Here is a 25,711-nt window from a genome sequence, read left to right on the forward strand (position 1 = left end):
TTTTATTCCATTTTATTTTATGCCTTCATAATTCGATTCATGTTGTTTTAGTCTTATCATGGATGCATAACCATTGAATACTTTTGATTTTGCTCTTGTTCAATGTAAGCTATTGAAAAATCAGGAGGAATCTAGTAGCATCTATTATTAGTTATTCTGATTTTTTGCTGTCAAAAAGTAACATGGCTCTCCTCTCACATTGTAAACTACTCAAAATCTATGTAATTGCAGCAGGTATAAATCAGACCATTATATAAAGAATCCCCAGCCTGCTCAGCTAGGCATGAAAGGCAACTGGGTGACTTTGGGCCAGTCACTCTCTTTCAGCCCAACCCACCATATAGGGTTGCTATTGTGGGGAACAAGGTGTTCATTGTTCATACGTTCACCACATTGAGTTATTTGTAAAAATAAGAAAGGTAAAATATAAACAAACAAAAAAATAGAAGCCATAATCCCAAGGTCAGTGAGGGTTGAGATTTTAGTAGTGGAGGGAAGCAAACTCTGTCTGGGTGTTTGATTGAAATCAGGGGTGGGATTGAAAAATTTCAGCAACCGGTTCACTGCCCCGGGCATGGCCTACTCAGCCTTCTGCACTATGGTGGGGGGTGTTTTTGCCCTCCCCAGGCTCTGGAGGCTTTCCCGGAGCCTCCAGGAGGGCGAAAATGGCCTCCCCCAGGCACCAGAGGTCCTCAGGAGGCCAGAAACAGGCCCATTTCTGGACTTCCAGTAGGCCTGTTTTTTGCCCTCCCAGAGCCTCCGTGTGCGCCCTGCCCTTACCTGGCATACAAAATGGGCCACGTGGAGACTCCTAGGATCGGGACTCTTTATGCAGGGTCACTCATGCCCTCGTTACTTCCCACCTGGACTACTGTAATGCTCTCTACATGGGGCTCCTCTTGAGGAGCACCCGGAGGCTCCAACTGGTCCAGAATGCAGCCCCGCGGGTGATTATGGGGGCGACATGGTGCTCCCATGTAACACCTCTCCTGCGCGAGCTGCACTGGCTTCCGGTGGTCTTCCGGGTGCACTTCAAGGTTTTGGTTCTCACCTTTAAAGCGCTCCATGGCTTAGGGCCTGGATATCTATGAGACCACCTTCTGCCACCAATAACCTCTCACCAGCCAATACGCTCCCACAGAGAGGGTCTCCTCAGGTTGCTGTCAGTCAAGCAATGTCGACTGGCGACCCCCAGGGGGAGAGCCTTCTCTGTGGGGGCACCCGCCCTCTGGAATGAGCTACCCTCAGGGATACAAATGATCCCGGACCTCCGTACTTTCCACCGGGCTCTGAAGACTTTCTTGTTTCAGCGAGCCGGGCTGGCTTAAAATTTTAATTGATTAATTTTATGGGTAAGGGGTTTTAAAATTGGAAAGCCAAATTGGATTTAATTATTTTTAAATTATTTTAATTTTTATACTGCATGTATTTTAACCCTGGCTGTTCACCGCCCTGAGTCCTTCGGGAGAAGGGCGGTATAAAAATTTAATAAATAAATAAATAAATAAATAAATAAATAAATAAATAAATAGGAGGGAAGGGGAGGGGTGGAGAGGGGTGGGTGGGGTCAGCCAGTCCTTGGAACAACCGGTTCGGAAAACCAAATTAAAATTAACATCCAGTTTGCCTGAACTGGTCCGAACCGGCTGAAACCCAACCCTGATTGAAATGATCTTTTACCTTCCTGTCTACTTATCTCTATTGGAAGGAAATGGGACAAGATTATTGAGCATGCCTGGGGCCTTCATTCTGAACTGGGATAACTTTTCTGATGTAGAACTTTTAGAGCAATGTTTCCCAATCTTCGTCACTTGAAGATGTACGGGCTTCAATTCCCAGAATTCCCCAGCTAGCCAGTTGGGAAATATTGCTTTAGAATGCCTACAACTTCACAGTAGCCCTTAATGCAAAGACACCAGAGACCACCTGCTAGAGCTTGGCAGCCCTGACTGGTTTAAGCAGATACTTGTTCACTTATTCAAACAGTTCAATTTCTAGAAAAACCATGCAGGTGAACATTCCTCCAAAGACAACAACTCTTCACCCTAGCTGAGCAAAAGCCTGCCAGCCTTCTATGAGGAAATAGAGATAAACTGATAAGATGGAAGCATCTTCTCTTCCCAAATAGCTTTGGAAGGTGCACGGAACCAAAAGCAAGGGAACTCTATGTCAGTAGTAAGAGATATGGCAATGTACTTTTATTGGACCATCAGAATATGCCCAATGGCACATCCATCCCTATTTCAGGCCTTCCTCAAAGATCATGGAAACAGCCTTTGAGGGCTCAAAGCTGATGAATGCAAGTTCCAGCTGAGGGCTGAGAAGCAGCACACTGCTATTTTAGACATCAGCTAGGGAATGCTTGAAAGTTTTGATGCCCCTTCCCTAAAAGGACTTCTTTACCAATACAAAATTAGCCTAGGGAGGAAAAGGAGAGGGTTTCCAACTTTCTGCAATTCTGCATATTTGACATGAAAAAAAGAGTCTATCAATAAAATAGCTGTTATGAGAAGGCCACAAAATGGGAGGGTTAAAATTGCATCCTGGAAATAAATCCTTGCTTGACCATGGAGTTCATTGGGCGATTTGGGGGCCCTTTCTTTCTTTCTTTCTTTCTTTCTTTCTTTCTTTCTTTCTTTCTTTCTTTCTTTCTTTCTTTCTTTCTTTCTTTCTTTCTTTCTTTCTTTTTCTTTCTTTCTTCTTTCTTTCTTTCTTTCTTTCCTTTCTTTCTTTCTTTCTTTTCTTTCTTTCTCTTTCTTTCTTTCCCTTCCTTCCTTCCTTCCTTCCTTCCTTCCTTCCTTTCTCTTTCTTTCTTTCTTTCTTTCTTTCTTTCTTTCTTTCTTTCTTTCTTTTTTCAATCAATCAAGCTTATCTAATTATTCTTGAGAGGATAAAAATTAGGGAATCTCTATTTTATTGTCTTGAGTTTCCAGAAGAAAGCGAAACATCAAACAGATGAGGAATCCCCTAGGCTTGTTTTATAATGTGTAAAATGTCTTTTAGTTAGAACATGGCTGGTTTAATATAGCTTTTTTGCAACCCCATGACCCTGTTCTTGCAATCTGAGAAAAAGCTAAGACTCAAAACAGATTTCTTAAGCCTGGCAGAAGTTCAAGGCAAATCCAGCATTCCTGTGAACCGCAAACCCCACTCCCCTCAAAACTGGGATGATATTTCCCATTTGGGGAATGGTTTAATGATTTGAAAAGGGTGCCATAAGCTCCTGCAAGCACCTAATTCATCCCCTTAACATTCCCTAAATAGACAGAATGAAAAAACAGAACAGGTTTGACTTTGTCCACTTTGCCTGTTACAGTGACTTCATAGCTTAATGAGTAGCCCTCGACTTAGAATTATTTGTTTACCAACCATTCCAAGTTCCTGTGGAAAAAAGTAACTTACAACCAGTCCCCAAACATACAACTGTTGCAGCATCCCCACAGTCATATGATCAAAATTCAGGTGCTTGGTAAGTGGCATGTATTTGTAGTGGTTGCAATGTCCCGGGGTTATATGATTGCCATTTGTGAGCCTTCCCAGCCAGCTTCCAACAAGCAAAGTTGACGGGGGAAACTGGATTCACTTAATGCCTACACACAATTCACCTAACAACTTTGGGATAAAATTGAGCACAACTCATGTACGGTAACGACTGCCTTGCTTAGGCCTCATTCTGGTCTCAAACCGAGTTTACTGTGGCGAAGTGTGACCCAACAGTTGTAGGGGTGAGGACAAGTTATAAGTCACTTTTTCAGTGCTGTTGTAACTTGTTTAGATGGCTAAACAAATGGCTGAAAGCTGAGGACTACTTGTACTTAAATCCCGTTGTCTCTTGTACCACCCCACTCCTTGTCCTGATTGCTCCCACCTTCTCCGCTGACTGAGCTGTGCCAAAGAAGATGGGCACAAAGGCCAGCCAGACGATGCAGGTTGTGTACATGGTGAAGCCAATGGGTTTAGCCTCGTTGAAGGTCTCGGGCACGCCGCGGGCCTTGATGGCATAGACAGTGCAGGTAACCATCAAAACAATACTGTAGCTGAGGCAGGAGATGATAGAGAGGTCTGACATGTCACATTTGAGGACACCCCGGGCGAATTCTGGGTTGGGTGTATGTTGCTCTTCATAGTCAATGATGCTATGGGGTGGCTGCACCCCCAGCCAGATGACCACAGCCACAACTTGCACGGATGTGAGGCTGAAGGTGATTACCAGTTGGGAGGTTGGGCTGATGAATTTGGGTGGAGTCACTGACTTCTTGCCTTGCTCAAAGATGCGATAGATGCGGTTGGTTTTGGTCAGCAATGCTGAATAGCTGATGGCCATGCCCAAGCCAAGGAAGAGGCGCCGGAAGGCACAGATGGTAACACCTGGTTCAGCAATCATCAGAAAAGTGATGATATAGATGAGGAAAATCCCAGTGAGCAGGACATAGCTCAACTCGCGACCTGAGGCTCGGACAATGGGGGTGTCGTTGAAACGGATGAAGGTGATAACGATGAAGACAGTGCCAAGGATGCCCAGAATGGCCAGGAAGATGGGCAGAATGGCCCAAGGGGAGCTCCACTCCAGCTTGACAATGGGTGTTTGGCGGCAGGCTGTACGATTGAGATTGGGCCGCATGTCAAAGGGACACATTTCACAGTTGAACTCATCCAGTTGGTACTGGTAGCCATCACATAGCTCACAGTGCCAGCAACAAGGAACACCTTTCACCATCTTCTTCCTCTCTCCTGGGTTGCAGGGGAGGCTGCATACTGATGTGGGGATCTCCTTCTGTCCACCTGACCACTGCATGTCCTCAATCTGTGGGAGAAGCAGAGAAAGCCAGAGAACAGTGATGGCCATTTATCTCAGGAAATCACATCTGTGTTTCAATACCCTGCAGGTTTTTCTTAGTTGATGGGATATGACAGCAATGTACTTGTAAGGCAGTCTCTCGATTAACTTATCATGAACATGATTGGGGTAAACTGGGGTTTGACTGTCTAGTGACAAAACTGGCCCAAACCAAACTCACTAGTACCATCCTCATAATTACCAGGGACACAGCATGTTGTGGAACCACGAGGGTAAACAACCTATCTAGAACTTCTCTAGGTTACTGAAAAGTGTTATGTGAAAGCTTTGAATGACCAAAGCCATGATCGACAGCGAACAGAATATTTACAGAGCCATTTGGTGACATAGATGTCACATGGAAAATTGCCAGCTGGAATACAAGAAGATTAAGAAGAGAAAAGCATGGATTAATAAATGAAATGAAAGAAGAATAAATATGTTGTGCATTTGGGAACCAAAGACAAGGGAAAGGACATAAAAGAGTACAATGAAAATGGTCTAATTTTATGGTCTGGAACTGAATATATTCAGAGAAGTGGAGGTATAGGTTGAATTGAACACTGGGATTAAAGGTTGAGAGGACTTCTTTTGAATTTGGGTGACATTTGGGTGGTATTTTGATCTATCCTTGGAGAAGCTTCTAGTAGGGAAAACATATTGAAATGGGCTCTTTTAATAGAAATAAAATATGTTTTTTTTCCTTTGGCATTTCCCCCCCAGTTTGCTATCACCCCATTGCTATGGTCCAGGATTGTTGGAATACAAGAGCTTTCACACAAAGTACAGACTGTGCAGTGGGACTACAATATTGAAAGATTTTAACAGCAATTCTTTGGATGATTAATTATCCTGGGATCAGACCCATAAGCAGCCAATCAGGTATGTTCTATCATAGAAATGCATTAGGAGGATTATATATTGAAGAGTGGATAGCAGTTTCTCATTTGTTCTTGATAGTTCTCAATTTTGTATCTTAAAATAATGTACAACAATGTCCCGTTCAACATAATATGTCCCATTCACCATTCAGATCCATCACGAAGGTCATGTTACAGGTCCCATCTGCTACAGAGCTTCATCTGACGGGACCCAAACCATGTGCCTTTTCTGCTGTGGCTCCTACCTCTGGAACATCATCCATCCCTGAGATGAGGTTAACTCCATCCCTGTTAGCCTTTTGTAAGGCTTTTCCAGGTAAATGTCTATGGAGATTCTCAGTCATCCAGGTCATGGTTGTCCCAAAAGTGCTTTTTTCAAGAGTCAACTGGACTTTCTAGTTTTTCTTTGAAGATATTTTGCTTCTCATCCAAGAAGCTTCTTCAGCTCTTCGCTCTTCGCTGAAGAAGCTTCTTAGATGAGAAGCAAAACATCTTCAAAGAAAAACCAGAAAGTCCAGTTGACTCTTGACAAAAATACCTTTGGGATAGTTCTGCCAGCAACCCTGGGGATTCATAGGGAGCCTGTGCATTGATTTAGATGGTGCTCTCCTGCAATCTTGTTTTTAGTTATCTTAGTTGTTTTTATTTATTTTTAAAGTGTTTTAATAATTGCAATATTATTTTAACTATTGGTTGTTCACTGCCTAGAATCATGCTTAGTGATATGGACAGGTACATAGGGTAAATGTGTTACCCTAAGGGCTCCCCTTGAGGAGCACCTGGAGGCTCCAATTGGCGCAGAGTGCGGCCGCACGGGTGGTTATGGAAGCGACGTGGCGCTCCCATGTAACACCTCTCCTGCGCGAGCTGCACTGGCTCCCGGTGGTCTTCCGGGTGCGCTTCAAGGTTTTGGTTACCACCTTTAGAGCGCTCCATGGCTTAGGGCCTGGTTAGTTACGGGACCGCTTGCTGCCGCAAACGGCCTCCCACTGGCTGGTATGCTCTCACAGAGAGGGATTCCTCCAGGTGCCATCGGCCAAACAATGTCGGCTGGCAGCCCCCAGGGGGAGAGCCTTCTCTGTGGGGGCACCTACTATCTGGAACGAGCTCCCCCCGGAGATACAGAGGATCCCGGATCTACGCACCTTCTGCCACGCTCTCAAGACCTTTTTATTTCACCAGGCTGGTCTGGCCTAACCTCTCCCATTCTCTTTTTAATGTAAATTTTAATGTAAATTTTAATTTGTCCTTAACCTGGGATTTTAAAATTGTCTTGGGCTAAATTGATTTAATTCGATTTTACTTCTGCTCTTAAATTTTTGTATTTTATGTGTTTTATCTTGTGCCTGTTCACCGCCCTGAGTCCTTCGGGAGTAGGGCGGTATATAAATCAAATAAAATGAAAATGAATGAATGAATGAAATGAAATGTTAAACAAACAATAAACAAGTTGGTAAGTAAGATAATGTAAGGTAAAATTGTATATACTGTACTATACAAATGCTGGGAGGCATTTAACTGAAAGAGATGCTATGGCCAGGCACAGACTTTGGTAACTCTCAACAGGGCCAGCTCCCAGTTGAATTTTTCTTCAAAACCCCAGAGTACCCAATGGTGATTATTGCAAAGCAGAAGAGAAATTTTGAAAAGTAGAGGGCTAAAAATTCAACCACATATCCAAAGGCGGGCCCAGCTGCTCTACAGTATCAGCTCGAGCGATCTACTGCTGAGGGGAGTCATACTTTCAGAATTATTTTTATAATGGGGAGAAAGTGTATAAACGTGATTTAAAGATGATGATGATGATTGATTCTATGCTATGTCACTCACATTCAGTCGAAGGTATTCTGCCCACTGGCCAATGGCCTTGTATCCTGGGACCGTAGTATTTGTCAGCTGATACTGGAAAATATCATAGCGCCCAGGAGCATCTCCATTTTCGTTGAACATTACTGGTGTCCCAGCACTGCCTGCAGGAAGGAAAAGGTTGTAGTGTTAAAGGTTAAAGGTTACAGACGTCCTTCAAGATGGAGATACTCTAAAAGAGAAGGAGACAACTTTGTGCTGAGGGACACTGGCCAACAGAGGCTAGTGGGAAGAAGAGTTGTAGGCAGCCTCCAAGGTCAGATGTGATAGGCCATCTACTTGGAGGGTCTCAGAGATGTTTGGTTTGCTGTTGTGAAAACTTGGGTTTGCTATTGTGATGTGAGACACAAGAGGCTTAGGGTCTAAGCCTGTGAAACTTTTTTAAAGATTCTCACCTGCTGCAAGCATTGATGGATAGAAAAACCACAGATGAGTTTTCTCTCTCTCTCTATTTCTCTAGAAGATGGACATGTCCTATATTGGCAAGGATAGGACATGTTGAGTATGACATGCCTGCAAAATGTGCATGACAAATATGTTGATCTGGAGCCAGTGCTTTGCATCTTAACATGCAGCTTCCCCTTGTTTGTGACCTAAAGCTGTAGAATCTGGGGAAAGCTTTCTCGCTCTGTTCTGTCCCCGTCCCACACACGCACCCCCACGGACGGCCCGGAGTTAATAAACCACATGACAAAATCTTTGAAGATAAAGCTGGCAGCAACCCAGTGGCTAGCTACCAATTCAGACTTTACTCACACAAAACAAAGATTAGACTGCAAGCATTCCGATAAAGCAGGCAAAGTTTCAGCAATACAAGGATTAGTCCAAATGTAGTCCGACAAGGCAGGCAGAAGTCCAGTAACGCAGAGATCATGGATTATTTCTAGTTTTTGCTCGTCACAAACTGAACTGGCCACCACACCCGCATTTATACCCTGTGGGGTGTGGTCCAGTGACTCAGCTAATCTCTGGCACGCCTTCCCCTCTGCTGCGCACGCTTCTCCCTGCGCCTCTGCCGAGGGTCCAGCCAGCACTTATCTACTTCTTTGCTGTCCACCTGTGGCTGCGGGGACGTGCTTGGTTCTGGGCCTATCTTTTTGCCTTCGGTGTCCTCCGGAGGCATTGCCAGAGAGGAGGGTCCTGGAGAGGGAGGCCTTGCCAACTTCTCTCCCTCACTCTCAGAGTCTGCATTTGTCGATAGCCCAGGCTCAGGCAACGGAGCCACAACACGCTCCTTCCTGCCCTGATTGCTGCAAACTTGTACTTGCCTGCCAATTCATGATCACAGCCCTTCCTTGCTCTCAAACTTTGCTCAGTTCTCCATGTGCGCAAATGTAGAATGCCACACATGACACATAGCGATACAACCCAGCATCTTGGCTGAAAAGGGGGTTCTCTGTCAATCTCACCATTGAAGTTGACCCCCAGAATGTAGTGCAGTAGGGTTCGTCCGTCAATGGGATCCATCTTGTCACACACCCCGATTTGGCCTGAACAGAGCTCCATATGCATGTTGTGCAATGCATGGGCCATGGCATAGACAGCGTCAATCACAAACTGCACCTTCCCCTCCTGCTCGTAAGTAGATTCTCGCCCAATTCGTTCATCTCCTGAAGAATGGGGGAAAAATAAGTCAAACCATTGGCAATTCTAAATACCCACTCATATTAAAATACTCTCTGGTGCTGTGAAAGCTTTTCATTTGATTCTAGTCTAGCCCTTTCCTTCCAGAATTCAGCTGTGGTGGCACAGTGGTTAGAATGCAGTGTTGCAGGCTAACTCTGCTCGCAGTCTGGAGTTTGATTCTGACAGGCTCGAGATTGACTCAGCCTTCCATCCTTCCGAGGTTGATAAAATGAGGACCCAGATTGTTGGGGGCAATATGCTGACATTGTAAGCCACTTAGAGAAGGAAATAAAGCATTATGAAGCAGTATATAAGTCTAAGTGCTATTGTTATTTCTTCCCCAGAGCAAGAAAGTCAGCTATTTCTTGCTCTGCTTTTTTCTTCTTGAGATGCAAGATTCTTCTTTTAATTTCCCTGGCCTTTTAGATGTTCTTTTCTTTTTGCTGACTGTGATAATTTGGTTACCTGCCTCATCAGAGCCATTCTATACCTTATCTCAAACATGCCGACTTTTCTTTTTCCAGAAAAATAGCTACCCAAATAATGATTCATATTTGGGCAGCGTAGTAATTTCCTTTCATAAATTATATTGCATCTCCTGTTCTCAGATGTATTAACAATGCTACTTAGAAGGGGGGAAAGGTTTAATGCTATTCAATTTACTATAAGCAAAACATTCTGTGCATTTTTCCATTCTGAAGTAGAACATACTGTATTTTTCAGATTATAAAGCACTCTGGACTATAAAACGCACCTATCTTTTTTGGTGAGGAAAACAAGAAAAAGAAATCTGCCTCTGCCTCTGCCTCCCAGAAATTTTGCCTCATTGGAGCAAACAGCAAATGTCCTGCTTTACTTTCATTTTCATTTTCAGCATAGCTTGATTAGCACAAGAAAAAAAATCTTCTCCCAGCAATTTACCCCCTTGCAGCAAGCAGCAGAGGCCCGCACAGCAATAGGCAATGGCAATCCCTGCAGCCTGAAACAGCTAAGAGTCGGGAGGCTGATTCAACGGTCAATCAATTTGTGCTAATTAGGCTGTGCTGAAGCTGAAATGGTCTGTTTCTTCTTGCTGCTTGCTGCTTGCTGCAAGGAGATAAATTGCTGGGAGGCAGAGGCCAAAGGGTGGGGGCCAGTGGGTGGGCGGGGCTACATTCAGTGTATAAGACGCACCCAAATTTTCACTCCCTTTTAGGTGTGTCTTATACTCCGAAAAATACGGTAATGTATCACGATAGTCAAGTTTTCTATTCTTTATATTATGCAAATAAATGTATACCCAGCCCAGAATAAGAAATCAGGCTCGATGGCTGATTATTTAGATCTGCTCCAGTCCGGTTTCAGACCTGGGTACAGCACGGAAACGGCATTGGTCACGTTGGTGGATGATCTCTGGAGGGCTCGGGGTAGGGGTTATTCCTCTATCCTGGTCCTGTTAGATCTCTCAGCGGCTTTTGATACCATCGACCATGGTATCATGTTGCACTGGCTGGAGGGACTAGGAGTGGGGGGCACTGTCCTGCGGTGGTTCTCCTCCTCTCTCTCCAACCGGTCGCAATCTGTGTTGACAGGGAGGCAGCGGTCGACCCCGAGGCGCCTTGTTTGTGGGGTGCCACAAGGGTCGGTCCTCTTGCCCCTCCTGTTCAACATTTATGTGAAGCCACTGGGTGAGATCATCCGTGGTTTTGGGGTGGAGTTCCATCAGTACACTGATGATACTCAGCTGTACATCTCCACCCCAGACCATCCCAACGATGCCTTGGAAGTGATGTCCCAGTGCCTGGAAGCCATTCAGGTCTGGATGGGGAGAAACAGGCTTCGACTCAACCCTTTCAAGACCGAGTGGCTGTGGCTGCCGGCGTTGTGGTATAGCCAGCTGGCGCCATCGCTGGTTATTGGGGGAGAATCATTGGCCCCCACGGAAAGGGCCCGCAACTTGGGTGTCCTCCTGGATGCACGGCTGTCTTTAGAAGAGCATATGACGGCCGTGGCCAGGGGGGCCTTCTATCAGGTTTGCCTGATACGCCAGTTGCGCCCTTTTCTGGATCGGGACTCCCTACACACGGTCACTCAAGCACTCGTCACTTCTCGTCTGGACTATTGTAACACTCTCTACATGGGGCTCCCCTTGGGGTGCACCCGGAGGCTCCAACTGGTGCAGAATGCGGCCGCGCAGGGGATTATGGGAGCGACGGGGTGCTCCCATGTGACTCCTCTCCTGCGTGAGCTGCATTGGCTCCCAGTGGACTTCTGGGTGCGCTTCAAGGTGTTGGTGATCACCTTTAAAGCGCTCCATGGCTTAGGGCCGGGGTACTTACAGGACCGCCTTCTGCCACCAATTGCCTCCCACCGGCCAGTTCGCTCCCACAGAGAGGGCCTCCTCAGGGTGCCGTCGGCCAGGCAATGTCGGCTGGCGACCCCCAGGGGGAGAGCCTTCTCTGTGGTAGCACCTACCCTCTGGAACAATCTACCCCCAGAGATACGAGTGATCTCAGACCTCCGGACTTTTCGTCGGGCCCTTAAAACCTATTTTTTTCAGTTAGCCGGGCTGTCCTGATTTTATGGTTGGTTTTTAAAATTTTGATATTGATTTTAATTGAAATGTTTTAAATTATGGGCCAAACCTTATTTAATTAGTTTAAACCTATTTTAACTTTTGTGTACAAATGTTTTATTTTGGCTGTTCACCGCCCTGAGTCCGAAAGGAGAAGGGCGGTATAGAAATTTGAAAAATAAAATAAAAATAAAATAAAATAAATTATAGGGTGCCATGGTCAGTATCCTCCTATATTAAAGAGATAAAAGAAATTGAAAAGTACAAGGCTGAAACTCTGAGGCACAACCCAGTATGGAAGATTATGGAGATGGGCTTAAAAAGGGATTCAACAATTCTTATATCAACATCAGTTTGAGTCAGATAGATACGAGTAGGGTGAGGAAAAAACTCAAGATTTTTCCTGGAAAAGAGCCTTGGTAGTACAGTGGTTTAATGCACCCTGTTATTAACACAGCTGCCTGCAATTTCTGCAGGTTCGAATCTTACCAGGCTCAAGGTTGACTCAGCCTTCCATCCTTTCTAAGGTAGGTTAAATGAGGACCCAGTTTATGGGGGCAATAAGCTGACTTTGTATAAATATACAAAAGTATGAAGGCTATTGCTTAACGCATTGTAAGACGCCCTGAGTCTCCGGAGAAGGGCGGCATATAAATAAATAAATAATAAAAAAAATATTGCATTATCCTAATTCTCTTTGGTATAAAAGGGAAGAGAGAAAAATCTGTTAGGCTTTCAATGTTCTGTTATCATACCTTATATTGTAATAACAGAGTTCCAGTAGTTCTTGTGATGTTTATTTTCCTGACCTGTTCTATTTCAAAGGGTTGACCTGAATCTTGAAAGCGTGACAGAGATTCTCTCTCTTTCTCTTCCCCCTCTTTTATACAGGTAGTCCTCGACTAACAACAATTCATTTAGTGACTGTTTGAAATTACAACTGCACTGGAAAAAAATGACATGACTGATTTTCACACGTATGACCATTGCAGCATCCTCATGGTCATGTGATCAAAATTTGGATGCTTGGCAACTGACTCCTATTTATGACGATTGCAGTGTCCCAAGGTCATGTGATCCCTTTTTGCGACCTTCTGACAAGAAAATTCAATGGGGAAGCCAGATTCACTTAATACCCATGCCACTAACTGAAATAACTGCAGTGTTTCTCTTAACAACTGTGGCAAGCTAGGTCAAAAAGTGGGGCAAAACTCACAGAACAAGTATCTCACTTAAAACAGAAATGTTGGGCTCAATTGTGATCATAAGTCGAGGACTACCTGTACTAAGAAAAATCCAGGCAGGGCAATCCTGAATTTTAACTCACTGTCCCATTCCTGTTGACCGAAGCTAAGCTGGATGCATGCATAATGATTGCTGAACACCTTCTTTGGCCCATCTCCATGTTCCTTCAAATCTACTTGCTGTTTGGTTAGATTTGTAACTTGTAGAGATTTTAACTTTTTTCCAAAGTAAAAAAATGCATCTGTAATTTGAAGTAGTGCATTTACCATCCCTGAATTTTAAGTCCCCTCTTCTTCTTCCCACTTAAAATAGAGCAATTCTGCTCTCCCTTTGTAGAAACCTGGAAGGCAAAAGTGGGAGAGAAAGAGGCTGGCTAGTGATGGCAGGAGGGGGACATTTCAATACTCCCAACACTTCCAAAACACAATCTCAGATTTTACCTACATTTGCATCCGAGTAATGGTGACAAATGTTATATGCCTTGAGGTTGCATTTGGAGAATATTAGAGTGAAGGGAAATCTGCTTTCATACAGGTGCAGCTAATCAGGACTTAAAGCTCCCTTACGCACTAATTGGGGCTGAGACAAGGGCAACGTCAAAGAGAAGATGTCATTTGTCAGTACAAACTGTGTACATGGGAACGGAGGTCGGGTTACATGTCATGATCAAGGCAATGTGTGGTGTGGAAGTGTGATCTGGACGTTTAAACTACGTATCCTTATTTCATGTAAAGAATAATAGCCATTCACACTTTTAATTTTCCATGCTAGTCCTTCTTTATCTATTATCTCTCTATTGAGAATGCGAATGACACGGGCAAATAGGCGGCAATATAAATTCAATAAATAAAATAAATAAATAAACAAACCAGGAAGATGGCTGGCGCACAAATTGAAAAAAGAAAAAGAAAAGAAATTGATACATATACTAGTGGAAGGAAATATTCACCATCAAAATGAGGATAAAAAGAAAGTGATTCAAGAATAATAACTATTCACGAGGCTGTCTATGAAAATCTGAAAACCTCCCTTCTCCATATCCCATTCTTTAGGACACTGATGCTAAACCAGATCGGCAGGTCTTTCTTTTTTTCTTGCCAGCTCCTGACTTTTGATGGATTTTTTTCCCAAAGCGGTTGCGGGTATTTTAATTTTGCCTGTCTGCTTCCTTGAACAATTTGCGTAGAGACTGATCATTTCTGAGTTGCTGAGAGAGGGAGGCTGCTGAACATAATTTTTTTGGTCAACTTTTTTTTTTTTATTTTGGCAACACGGGCCATGCCCCTTCCCCATGCCCCTTCAATTGCCAGCAATTGCCACTAATTCTCGAATACAGCTCATCTGTCTGGAACCCGCACTGTATATCGGACATTAATACAATTGAGTGTGTCCAGAAATATTTCACAAGAAGAGTCCTCCATTCCTCTGCTCGTAACAAAATACCGTATGCCACCAGTCTTGAAATTCTGGGTTTAGAAAATTTAGAACTACTCCGCCTTCAGTCTGACCTAAGGGTAGCTCATAAAATCATCTGCTACAATGTCCTACCTGTCAATGACTACTTCAGCTTCAATCACAACAATACATGAGCACACAATAGATACAAACTTAAAGTGAACCGCTCCAAACTCGACTGCAGAAAATATGACTTCAGTAACAGAGTTGTTAATGCCCGGAATGCACCACCAGACTCTGTGGTCTCATCCCAAAACCCCAAAACTTTAACCTAAAACTGACTACTTTTGACCTCACCCCATTCCTAAGAGGTCTGTAAGAGGCGTGCCACATAAGAGCACTAGCGTGTCTACCGTCCCTGTCCTAATGTTTCCTTTAATTGTACCCATTTTATGTATTCAATTCATGCTTATATATATATATTATCTAATATGTACTCGACAAAATAAAATAAATAAATTAAAAATAAAATGAATAAATACATTTGGTGGAAGAGAAGAGGGTGTGGGAAATTTTGGGGACCTTTTGAGATGGGCTTGAGAGATCAAGGGGAACAGATGGATTCTGACTGGAGAAGTCAGAGGGCCAACTAAAAACAGCATAGAAAAGGGGGCTGAATTGGACATTTTCCAGGAAAAAACAGTGCCTGAAGAAGAGGCAGGGACTCCTTGCTTTCTTTCTGTCATGGGATGGCGGGGGGGGGGGGAGAGGGACACTTGAAGTCTAATCTCTGTTCCCTATGGAGGTGAACAATAGCCTACAGCTCGAAGCTCTGTGATGTTTTCTACCACAATCACCTCAAAAACAGGGACTGGGATGCGATTGCGGAATCGTTCATTGGAGCAGTTATTCTCCGTATTAACTCTCCTTGCTTTACTCCTCCCTCCCTCCCTCCCTAGCTCCACACATCAGGAGTAGCCCTACCAGTACATTTGCGGTTCCCTTCATCATATTGGAACCCTGGGCGGGTTAGTTTACATCTGAAGTCTTCCTCCCAGAATTCAGCAAACCAGATGTTGCGCCGATTGTTCTCCAAGGAACGGGTAGTGAAGTATTGGTCAAAACCTGGAAAGAGAACAAGGTCACGAATTTGCAGGCTCTTTTTTGTTTCCCAAAGAACCATCAACCTTTTTTTGAGACAGTTGAATCATGATCAGCCATTTAATCCCACATTATAGAAAGTAAGTTTTACCCAAACCAAGCATGGCACTTTTAAATTAAACTCCCATGGATAGCCATGCCATGCAAACATAGGGAAGAAAATAACCATTGGTTTAAACTAGGACTGCCACATCTGGGCTGCAAGCTGTTGAGAAGGCTAGTTCCCATATGCTACTAAGTTAAGGCCACCATATTGGGTAGCAAAGCTCTAATCATGGAATCCTCTGTGTTCTCTGAGCTTGATTGTTTGATTGTGGATGTTTCATTATTTGATTAACATCTTCAGTGCTAGTGAGTATGGGGTTTGTTCCCTGTTTAATTACAGTAGCTTGCCCTCCCAATATTGTTGGTGTGGTTTTCTCCTTTGTAGTTCCTTAATTAGGGTATTGTTTTCTGCTTGACTCTTCTTCATCTCTATTTATCTGGGTGTAGGCTGCTGGAGAGGCTGTGTTCTGATCTTTTCCTTCTTAACCTTTTTATTGTCTCCAATGGTGTATAAATGTGGCTTATTTCATGTGTCTGTTGATGGCTGATTTGCCTGAATGCCAAGCTTCCAGAAATTCCTACCGGTTTTAGATTTAGCTTAGTCTAAGATGCTTACAGTTTTTCAGTTAAAACTGTGCTTGCCTCTGTCCATGAACTCTGAGATTAAGGATCTCTAGTTCTAACTTGCCATCAGCAGCAAGAGTTACTTTTCTGCCATCTACTGGTGTCCGTGATTTTTATGATCCCCAGCCTTTGTTAAACTTTCCTCTAGTGGTCAACATAGATGCCCTGCAAAATGAGTGTTAATAGGAGTTCCCTCTCCCCCATTATTTTACTCTTTATCCATTCAGCAGTGTGGAGGTAATGAAACAGACAGAAAAAGGATGGAGGTAGGTAGAAAAAACAACCCTGTCTTTTCAGGAAGAATAACAAATGCAGAAGTGACATTCATTCTGGGGGATATCTGCCACCAGTTTTCCCAGGTCAATGCTGGTCATTTTCTACTAGGTCTCAGGAAGGAAAGTGAATCTTGGAGTCATGGCAGAGTGGACCAGCTGTATCATGTGACCCCAGCCAGTTTGTGTTTCTCCCCGCTCTCCCAAACCGAATGCTGCTGCTCTCCTCTGCTCCGTTTAAGCTTTTGTTACCTTCAATCGAGGCTCTTTTAGGTAAGATGGTCACTGCTCCTTCAGCCACTTCCTCTTGCATCAGAATGGGGGAGATCTTGGAGCCCCAGCTGTCGGAGCCTACCCAGAGGAACTGCCCTGTCAGATTGGCAAAGCGGGCGGCTTCCAGCACTCGTCTGCAGGGGTGCAATGGAAAAATGAGAGGCGTTCACGACTAACCCCTTAAGCACAATAAAACATGCCTTGTCAATCGCCTTTTTTTGCTGAGTCCCAATGATGTTGTGTTGCATGGACATCTTATCCCCTTATATCCTGTGTGAGCTAAACTTGAGTCTACTTTGGCCATACCAGTGTTTTGCTCCTTATTCCAACTGATGTCAGGAAGGCCTCAAGATCTGTATGATCTGTTAGGCTCTGTCTAACATTACATAGAAAGGTCAAGGGACTAGCAGTGGCTGGGAACCAAAACACTAAAGGCAGCGTTGGGGTCTTCAGTGGGGACCACAAATTTCACACTGAAATAGTCTTCTGCAAACTCAAGACTGAGTGGAGACTGCTGCACCTCAACCACAGGGAAAATGTAACTAGTGAATTCAGAACTGCAGCTATAAGCCACCATGTAGTTAATTCTAGGCTAGGATAAAATACTATTACATACTGTGCTGAGCCAGGAATAGACACCTTTCTTTTCTAACTTGGGAGGTGAACAGCAATTTATTTATACATTTACGGGGGAAACAAGAGACATATCTAATGATGGAAAGACATTGGGAGATGGTGGTGTGTAGAGGGTTGTGGGAATATATTAAATATAGTAGAGGTTAAGGACAGATCTAATATTTTATGAAACGTTGCTGAAAATTATGCAGCAGCAAATGAGTGATTTTGTTGACAGATTTCAGCAGGATGATCTGCTGTGGTCTGGGAGCTAGAAAATAGGAGCTGGCAGGGCAACTCTGGATTTGAAATTGCCTACTCCCTGCATGATGTGTTTTGATCATAATTTTTTGATCTAGCGTAAAACTCATGAATGAATTAATCACAGTTTAGTTAATTCTTGGTTCGAATTTATTCCTTTTTACTGCTCCTATTGTGTACCTCTCTGGATTGATAATAGATTGGACCACAAAATCCAACCAGACCAAACTAGGAACCATAAACAAACCACATACTTGCACATCAGTTGAACTAGGCAAGCTAAAAACACACCATACTTTCAATGTAATTTAATTTAATCATTCCCTGAATAGTTTTTGTTTGCATATCATATTAAACTGAAAATAACCTCAGATTTAGCCATCCTATTCCCTTGATAATTTTGGACTAGATTAACCCACTGAACTGGGTGCTGTACTGGGTGTACTGGGAACCTTTGGAAGGAAGGCAGAACACAAATGTACAAAAGAAAAAAAAAGCAGATGGTGCATTTACTTGATGTCGTCCTCATTGGCAAAAATGATGATGCCGCGGGCATTGGGGGTCTCCATCAGTCTCTTGATCATTTTGTTAAACTCTCCTGGCTTGGGTTCTCGTGGGATCTTGATGGACTGGGCAATGCACACTCCACCTGCCAGGTAGGAAAAAGCCTTAGGAAATGATTGGGAAAATTTGGTTGAGCATCTGCCTTATACACAGAAGGTGCAACATCTTCTATTTAAAGAGAAGTTGGTTGCAGATCATGGTGAAGTCTCGCGGTGCCTGACATCCCGAAGGCTGACTGTTGCTTTGAGTAACAAAGAACCTTGGTCTACACTGGCAAGTCATCTGATCTGGAATAAGACCCTTTCTTGTGTTTCCACCCATGGGTGGAATCATTAATTGGTTCTGGGAAGCATGGTGAGTATCGAAAATGATGAGTACCAAACAATTTTTCCCATAAAGGATAATGTAGCAAGTCACAAGCCAGCCAACACCGACAGATTCTCGCTTGTGAGTTGAGTACCAAACAAACAATGAGTACTGGGGCAAAATGTTCATGTCAAAATGTGTTGAGTTCCAAAGCAGTTGTGTACCAAGGCCCTACTGTATTAGCTTTTATATTTGAAATTTTCTATATGCTCACTGTGGAGGGGAGGGAAAGGATCCTGGAAACCAAATAAGCCTACAAAGTACTTGCTGCCAACAGAAAGTGTGAAAACCACTAGTTTATTCCTAAAAATAATTTGGGAAAAGGAGGAATTCTCAGAAATTAGTGGCTTGCGTACGTAAGAAGTAAAGAGAGAATCTTTGTTGAATTAACCTTGACTCCTTATGACTAATATTGTATGTCCTTGTAGATATTTTGGTAACAATACAGAAGTGGTTTGCTACTGATATCAGTCAGTAGAGCTCAGTCAGGGGCTGAAAAAAGCAAAATCTCACAGACTTATCCATTTCACACAAATGCAAAATCTCAGCCCATATTAACCAAACTCAACTGCTCATATTTCCATAACTCGTCTGATGACCATATTTTTCAGTTCACTTAATGACCTAGAGGCTAAGATAGCAGAAGACATGCTGCACCCCAAATCCCCAACTCCATTTTACTTTAGGTTAAAATGTGATGAAGGTGACCCAGTTATCGAACAATAGATATAGAAGAAATGTTGCATGTGACTTGCTCTGTTGAGCTGCCATAATCTCACATTCCATCATGTGTGGCCCATCAGCCATGTCTCTCTCTACCCTCGCCTCCTCCATTGGCAGCAATCCAGAGCACAGCGACTCCAGAATCAAAGGCTCATTTGTTCCAGTGAGGACCTGGCCTAGGATTCAGGTGTGGGACTTTTTTTTTCATTGCCTTTGCAGGCTGCAAAAATAAGAGCCAATCTCTGATCCCATGCAGAGTGCTTTTCCCTGCATATGGAACAACTGCAAGCAGCTTTCATGTGTCTGAGAAGATCATGGGCTGTTTTTTCAGGGAATTAGCAGCTTTACTGATCCCCATCCATCAGCTTCAGACATTGCTCAGCACCTCTTACCGGCTTCCCGGGAGATCTGCACAAAGGCATCGACCCCACTCTCGCCATAGTTGCCCTCAGAGGCCAAGGTGGAGACATAATTCCAGCCTAGTGCTTTAACAATGTCTACCATAGCTTGAGCTTGATAGGAGTCAGGAGGCACCACGCGGGAGAAATAATCGTAGCGGTTATTGTCACTGAGCTCCGGTGCTGTGGACGCGTAGCTTATCTGGGGAATCTGTAGAAGTGGAAGAAAATCATGGGTTAGAAGTGGTGTGTTACCCTTAGCCTCCATCCTTGAGTTATGCCAGAGATCTTCCTCTCCAGCCCTTCCTTATCCATTTAGTCCTATTTCTTTTGTAAAAAATATTTCTGTACTGCACCATCAAAGGCTCACCAAGCTCACATCTTGTCCTCCTCCCTATTTTTATTTTAATCCATTGTGTTTTATCAAATCCTCCCAGTACTGACACAATATTAAGGCTAAATGGTAGCTTTTTTGTTACAAAGCAAAAATGCTCTTAAGAGATGGGGAGTAATGACCCGAGTGAGGCTTAAGCTTCTTTGTCGACTGATTTATGGAATATAGTATGGCTCCCATTAATAGTCACGAACATAAAGTAATAATTACCATAACTGTGTGACAAAATTTGCCCTGTACAAAAATCTTAGATCCATTTTCACAATATCTAATTTTCTTTTTTCTTTCTCCCCCCACCCTCTGTTGCTTAGATTTTATTTTATTCAAAAAGTTAAAATACGAACTTCAAAAAAAATCACACAGACAAAACAAAACCAGACAAAACATTTTTCTGTGTTAACAGGGAAAAAAAAAGAAAGAAAAACACATATACATATATTTTCACAATAGGAAAAGGAAGCAGTGGATTCAAAAGTGAAATTGCAAAATGTTAAAGGCCGAGAAATATTAAAAAATACTATCGTTTTTAAAATATTAGAAGATTTTTTTTAAAAAAAAGCTTTGCTAGCCTATAGGCATAGCATGCAACGTATCTCCAGAAAGAAATAATTCCAGGATGTACTATAAAATGTCCCCTTCTCTGGTAAACATTCCCTTACTTCATTTGGTGGGGACATCAGAGTTAACCTCAGTGTCAGCAGGATGCATTTAAAAAGTTTTCATGAGCACAAGATGACATTCCTCCTGCCCAACTGGTTTGAGCACAATCTTTAACAGTAACTCTATTCAGGCAACAGGCTGGCTTGTAGAGTAAAACACCCAAACCACCCAAACCACAATGAGCAGCTCCTACCCTTCCATAACTTCAGTAGAGATCTGGTCTCCATGGATACAATGTGATGCTCACCAGTGGGGAAAGTTCCTCAAAGTTTTATCTCCTTTGGAAGCTTCTGTGTATATGCAGAGCTTCCTTGCTGTAAACAATGGGGCTCAGATGAAACCACACTATGGTTTAGGATGCTATGAATTATTGGGCCATTGCTGGGTTCCTAAGACTTTCTTATGCTCAGAACACTTTTTAAATGCATCCTGCCAAATTAGAATGTAAATGAAAAGTAGACACTACCCAATCATTTAAAAAAGTTGGTGTCAGATATTGCTAATAGTTATTGCTAATTATTGCTAGCAATTGCTAACTATTAAAATCATTTTAATAAACTTCTTGTTAGTTATAAAATTGTAGCCATTCTGAGTTGGAAGGGTTCTTTGAAATGACTGGGTTTAACTCTTTGCTCCCTGCAGGAATCCAAATTAAAACATCCCAGATAGATGGCTATTTAGCTTCTGTTTGAACTCAAGGGGAAACCAGCAGATCTTTGGGTACCTGTCTCCACTGCTGAACTATTTTTAGGGAGGGTTTTGTTTTTGCCTCTATAATTCCAATGGAATCTGCCTTGTGTAGACCCAGAATTTTCAGCAGTGGTTATGTTGACTGGGAAATTTTGGAAGTCACAACATCCAACCCATCTGGAAGTTTCCATGATGGAGAAATACTATTCTATGTCGTCCTTTCTAGTACTTGATGATGCTATCATATCCGCCATGTGTTTTCTCTTCTCCAGGCTCAGCTTACCTAGCTCTTTCCATCTTTATTGATGAAAATATTTATTTTTCCTACAGATATTTTTTTTCTGTGCTTTGAATTTTACACTTCATTTTTTTTTTCTGTAGAACCACAATTGAGTGTCCTGCAGCATCCTCCCAAACAGGCACTGACTTTGCAAATGCACCCTTTAAGGAGGGGCGCCATCTTAAATACCATCTCCTGGGACAGGAATCCAGATATTCCCTGGGAAGGTATAGCTGCTATCACCTCTTTGCTGTTCAACCTCCTTCCCCCAAGTGATGTCATGTGAAAGGCCTGTCTTCTACTTACAGCAAAGAGGCGAAGGACGTTGGCCACCATAATAGAGACAGAGCTGGCAGAGGCCCCAATGACAGCCACCACCCGCTCTGGTTTGGCAACGATAGGTGGCTCCCCATTGGAGCAGCGCACATCGTAAATGTCCTTCTGAATCAGTGCCTGGACAAAAGTCAATGATTGTTCCAAGGCATAGGTGTCACGAGAGCAGGTATCCAGGATACGGGCCCCCAAAGTTATGTTGGGAAGCAGATCAGGGTCACTGTTGATCTGATCCAGAGCGTAAAGCATGGCCTCCATCCGATGGATCCCCTTTTCCTTCTTCACCTCCCCACAAGGTACTCCAGCTGGGCCACGGGAATGCACAGGAAACAGACCTCCGAGAGTGATGTCTCCTTCTATCTTGATTGAATGTGGCTGGGTGGCTGCTTGGCTATGTACCCCGCCTGGGCCGGATCCTAAGGCCCACAATGACCAGAACCAAAACAGAGGGACGTTAGTAGACTCCATGATGGCTTGCTGTCTTTTTGTGATCTTGGGATGGCTACAGCCTACAAACAGAAGAAGGAAAACATAGAATGGAGCTGGGTTCAAGTCTCATTCCAGCACCCACTAAGATTTGCTATTCTGAGACAGATTAAAAGTTAAACAGTGCTAAAAGACGAAGAGGCGATAAGGAAAGTTTTGGACTGTGCAGAGATGGACAAATTGACGAAAGAAATAAAAGAAGAAGACAAAACGGAATATTACTTAATATGGGAAAAATGGTACAAATGGTTAGAGGACAGGAATAACAAACAAGAAAATATATAATAGAGATGATTTAGAAATCAGGAAGCATTAATAAAATGATATTAAACATATAATATATGTAAAGTAACATATGGATATAATAGTATGTATAATAAGTAAGGAGTAGTATATATAATATATAAGAAATAAGGGAACCACAAAAATAATTATATGAATATGTGGGGAGGGGGGAAACAAACTGTGGATATATACCGATACGGAACTGATGTAAAATGGAAATTTTTCTTTTGTTTTTGTTTTTAAAGAAAATATTTTTTTTTTAAAAAAAAGTTAAACAGTGCTCTTTCCCTCCTGGATATTTCATTTAAAATCATTGACAGATCCATGCCCAGGAAAGGTTTTCTGTTTAAAATGAGGATATACAAAAGTTCTTCCTTTAGAAGCACTTATGGTCTACTCCACTATTTTTTTGGAAATGTAGTTGTGTACAAGCCAAGGTAATATAGAGTATAAATAAATCAAAATCCATGTGTGAATAAGGCTTTGTTCAAAAACTGACACTCAAACAATCGAGCAAAACATCAAATTCACCTATAGTTTTGTCTCAGAGCACCTGAACATTTTTGCCCTGATCTCTCTAGGCTATAGCAAGCAAGCCAGAAGTTCAGGTAGAATTTGATCATGATAGAATCGTTCTATCCTTGCTCAGCTGTAACCCCTGGACACCTATTTTTTCTTCACCAAAAATCAGTTTTCTGTCATTTGTTCCTCTTTAGACAGTGCAAACAATGTGAAAACAATACGGTTGGCCAATTTTGCTAGGTTTAATTGCATTTCCTGAGCTGGAGAAAAAATAATAATTCCCTTGTGCTGGAGTTCTCACTGTATGATAAGCTTCCCTAAGGGCACCCTAGAAACTGTGAAAGGAGCTGTATGATCCGGTTCAGGGCTTCTGGCTATTGAAAATGGAGCTGCTGATCAGGTTCTCCTGACATTGGAGGCAGTGATAAATCTCAAAACATTTTCCCCCAAGAGTAAAACTGCCGCAATAAATCTAAAACTTACTTTCCTTTTAGACCCCAAAATTCTTCTGCAGCTTCTGCACTCAGCTCATAATACCTCTAACCTTGCTTTATTCACCTGCTAGGGATGGTTTCTTTACCTTTTGAGGAGAGGTAACCAGGTGAGTTTTTTCTATTTATCCTGGGTTTACTGGACAATTCTCTTTTTAGGGGAAAATATAATATAAATGTTTATAGATTTTTTTTAAAAAATATATGGTTATTTAACATAAATTAAAACATTATTAAAATGAATAAATACATTCAGTTGTTTGCCAGGGTGGTTTTTAGCATTTGCAATGACATGGGAGGTTTTTTAACATTTGCTGAATCTAACCTGCTCAACATTTATTCAATTGCAAGCATCAGTTGAAATGTTGTACTACCCATTTTCTCCCTTATTTATTCTTTCCCATTGGCCACATTATCGTCACACCCATCCCATTGGGCGTGACGATAATGTGATGACAATTACGACAGGAAACCAATTTTTTTCCACCCTGCGGCTTCATATTGTCCAGTGATAGGACCGGCTTTGTATTGGCAGTTCTGGTGGAGGCTTGATGAATCCAGATACATGGATGGCGCCTTGAAGGGAGTTCTCTGCAGTGGTGGGTTTCAAAATTTTTTACTACGGGTTCTGTGGGTGTGGCTTGGTGGGCGTGGCAGGCTTGGTGGGCGTGGCTTGTGGGCGTGGCAGGGGAAGGATACTGTAAAATCTCCATTCCCACCCCACTCCAGTGGAAGTTTACTGTAAAAGCTCCATTCCCACCCCACTCCAGTGGAAGGTTTCTGCAAAATCTCCACTCCCACCCCATTCCAGGGGAAGGTTACTGCAAAATCCCCATTTCCTCTTGATCAGCTGGGACTTGGGAAGCAGAGAATAGATGTGGGCGGAGCCAGTCAGCATTTTTACTACCGGTTCTCCGAACTACTCAAAATTTCTACTACCGGTTCTCCAGAACTGGTCAGAACCTACTGAAACCCAGCTCCGGTTCTCTGTCATAGCCATATCTCCTAACTGTCAAGGATTCGCTAATTGTAGGATGTGATGGGGTGGCGTGTGTGTGTGTGTGTGTGTGTGTGTGTGTGTGTGTGAGAGAGAGAGAGAGAGAGAGAGAGAGAGAGAGAGAGAGAGAGAGAGAAAGAGAGAGAGAGAGAGGGAGGGATTAAACATGAACAGGCTTGCCTAGACAAAGCTTAAAGATAGCCAACATGAGCTGAAGAAGCTTCTTGGATGAGAAGAGAACCATCTTCAAAGAAAAACCAGAAAGTCCGGTTGCCTCTTGAAAAAGCACCTTTGGGATAGCCAACACTCATTTTTCTTGCTTTTGATCCCCATGTGCTATACAGTCTAAAACTTCATTATTAAATTTATTTATTTATTTTTCATGTTGCTCATAGGATTACTGAGTATATTTATTTCTTTCCCAACCAAATCTTTGGTTTTATTCATGGGTATGTCTATGTACAATTCCCTTTAGCAATGGGGGGTGGGGGGCATAGTAACGCAAAGTTTGAGGCTCCCTGCCTAAAACGCCTCCTCTCCTCTCCACAGCTTACTTCCCTACCCCCCTACACATGTGTGTGCGCCCTCTGCATGCACCCCACCCCCCCGCATGCGCAGCAGAGACCCGAAGACCAGCTGGCTAGTGGGAGGTGTGTGCGCATGCGCAGTGGAGCTGAACTGGGGCGATGGCTCATGTGCAATCTGAGAGGGAGCTGTGTGCCACCTCTGGCACCCATGCCATAAGTTCGCCATTACAGTGCTAGGGTCTGATTTGAGGCACAGAAGAGCATTCTCTCAGCATAGTCCAAGTGGATACATCCAGCACTAGAGAAGGAGTGCAGCCATCTTCATTGGGAAGAAGTGAGG

General features: G+C 43.1%; 1 protein-coding gene across 2 annotated transcripts in view; it reads right to left on the reverse strand.

Annotated features, from left to right (window-relative positions):
• LOC117675418 (metabotropic glutamate receptor 6-like) overlaps positions 1-25,711 on the reverse strand; it is a 61,956-nt gene that overhangs the window by 12,063 nt on the left and 24,182 nt on the right. For both annotated transcript variants that reach the window (XM_034434009.3, XM_034434010.3), the window contains exons 2-9: positions 22,037-22,572; positions 19,701-19,917; positions 18,169-18,304; positions 16,759-16,913; positions 15,389-15,529; positions 8,994-9,194; positions 7,549-7,688; positions 3,869-4,804 (exon numbers count right to left, since the gene is read on the reverse strand). In XM_034434009.3, coding sequence (XP_034289900.2) covers positions 3,869-4,804; positions 7,549-7,688; positions 8,994-9,194; positions 15,389-15,529; positions 16,759-16,913; positions 18,169-18,304; positions 19,701-19,917; positions 22,037-22,531 — 2,421 coding nt within the window. In that variant the 5' untranslated portion in view covers positions 22,532-22,572. The remainder of the gene's footprint in view (positions 1-3,868; positions 4,805-7,548; positions 7,689-8,993; positions 9,195-15,388; positions 15,530-16,758; positions 16,914-18,168; positions 18,305-19,700; positions 19,918-22,036; positions 22,573-25,711) is intronic.

The sequence above is a fragment of the Pantherophis guttatus genome, chromosome 2 (genome assembly GCF_059756535.1).
Source record: "Pantherophis guttatus breed Tessera chromosome 2, ASM5975653v1, whole genome shotgun sequence".
Lineage (NCBI taxonomy): Eukaryota > Metazoa > Chordata > Lepidosauria > Squamata > Colubridae > Pantherophis > Pantherophis guttatus.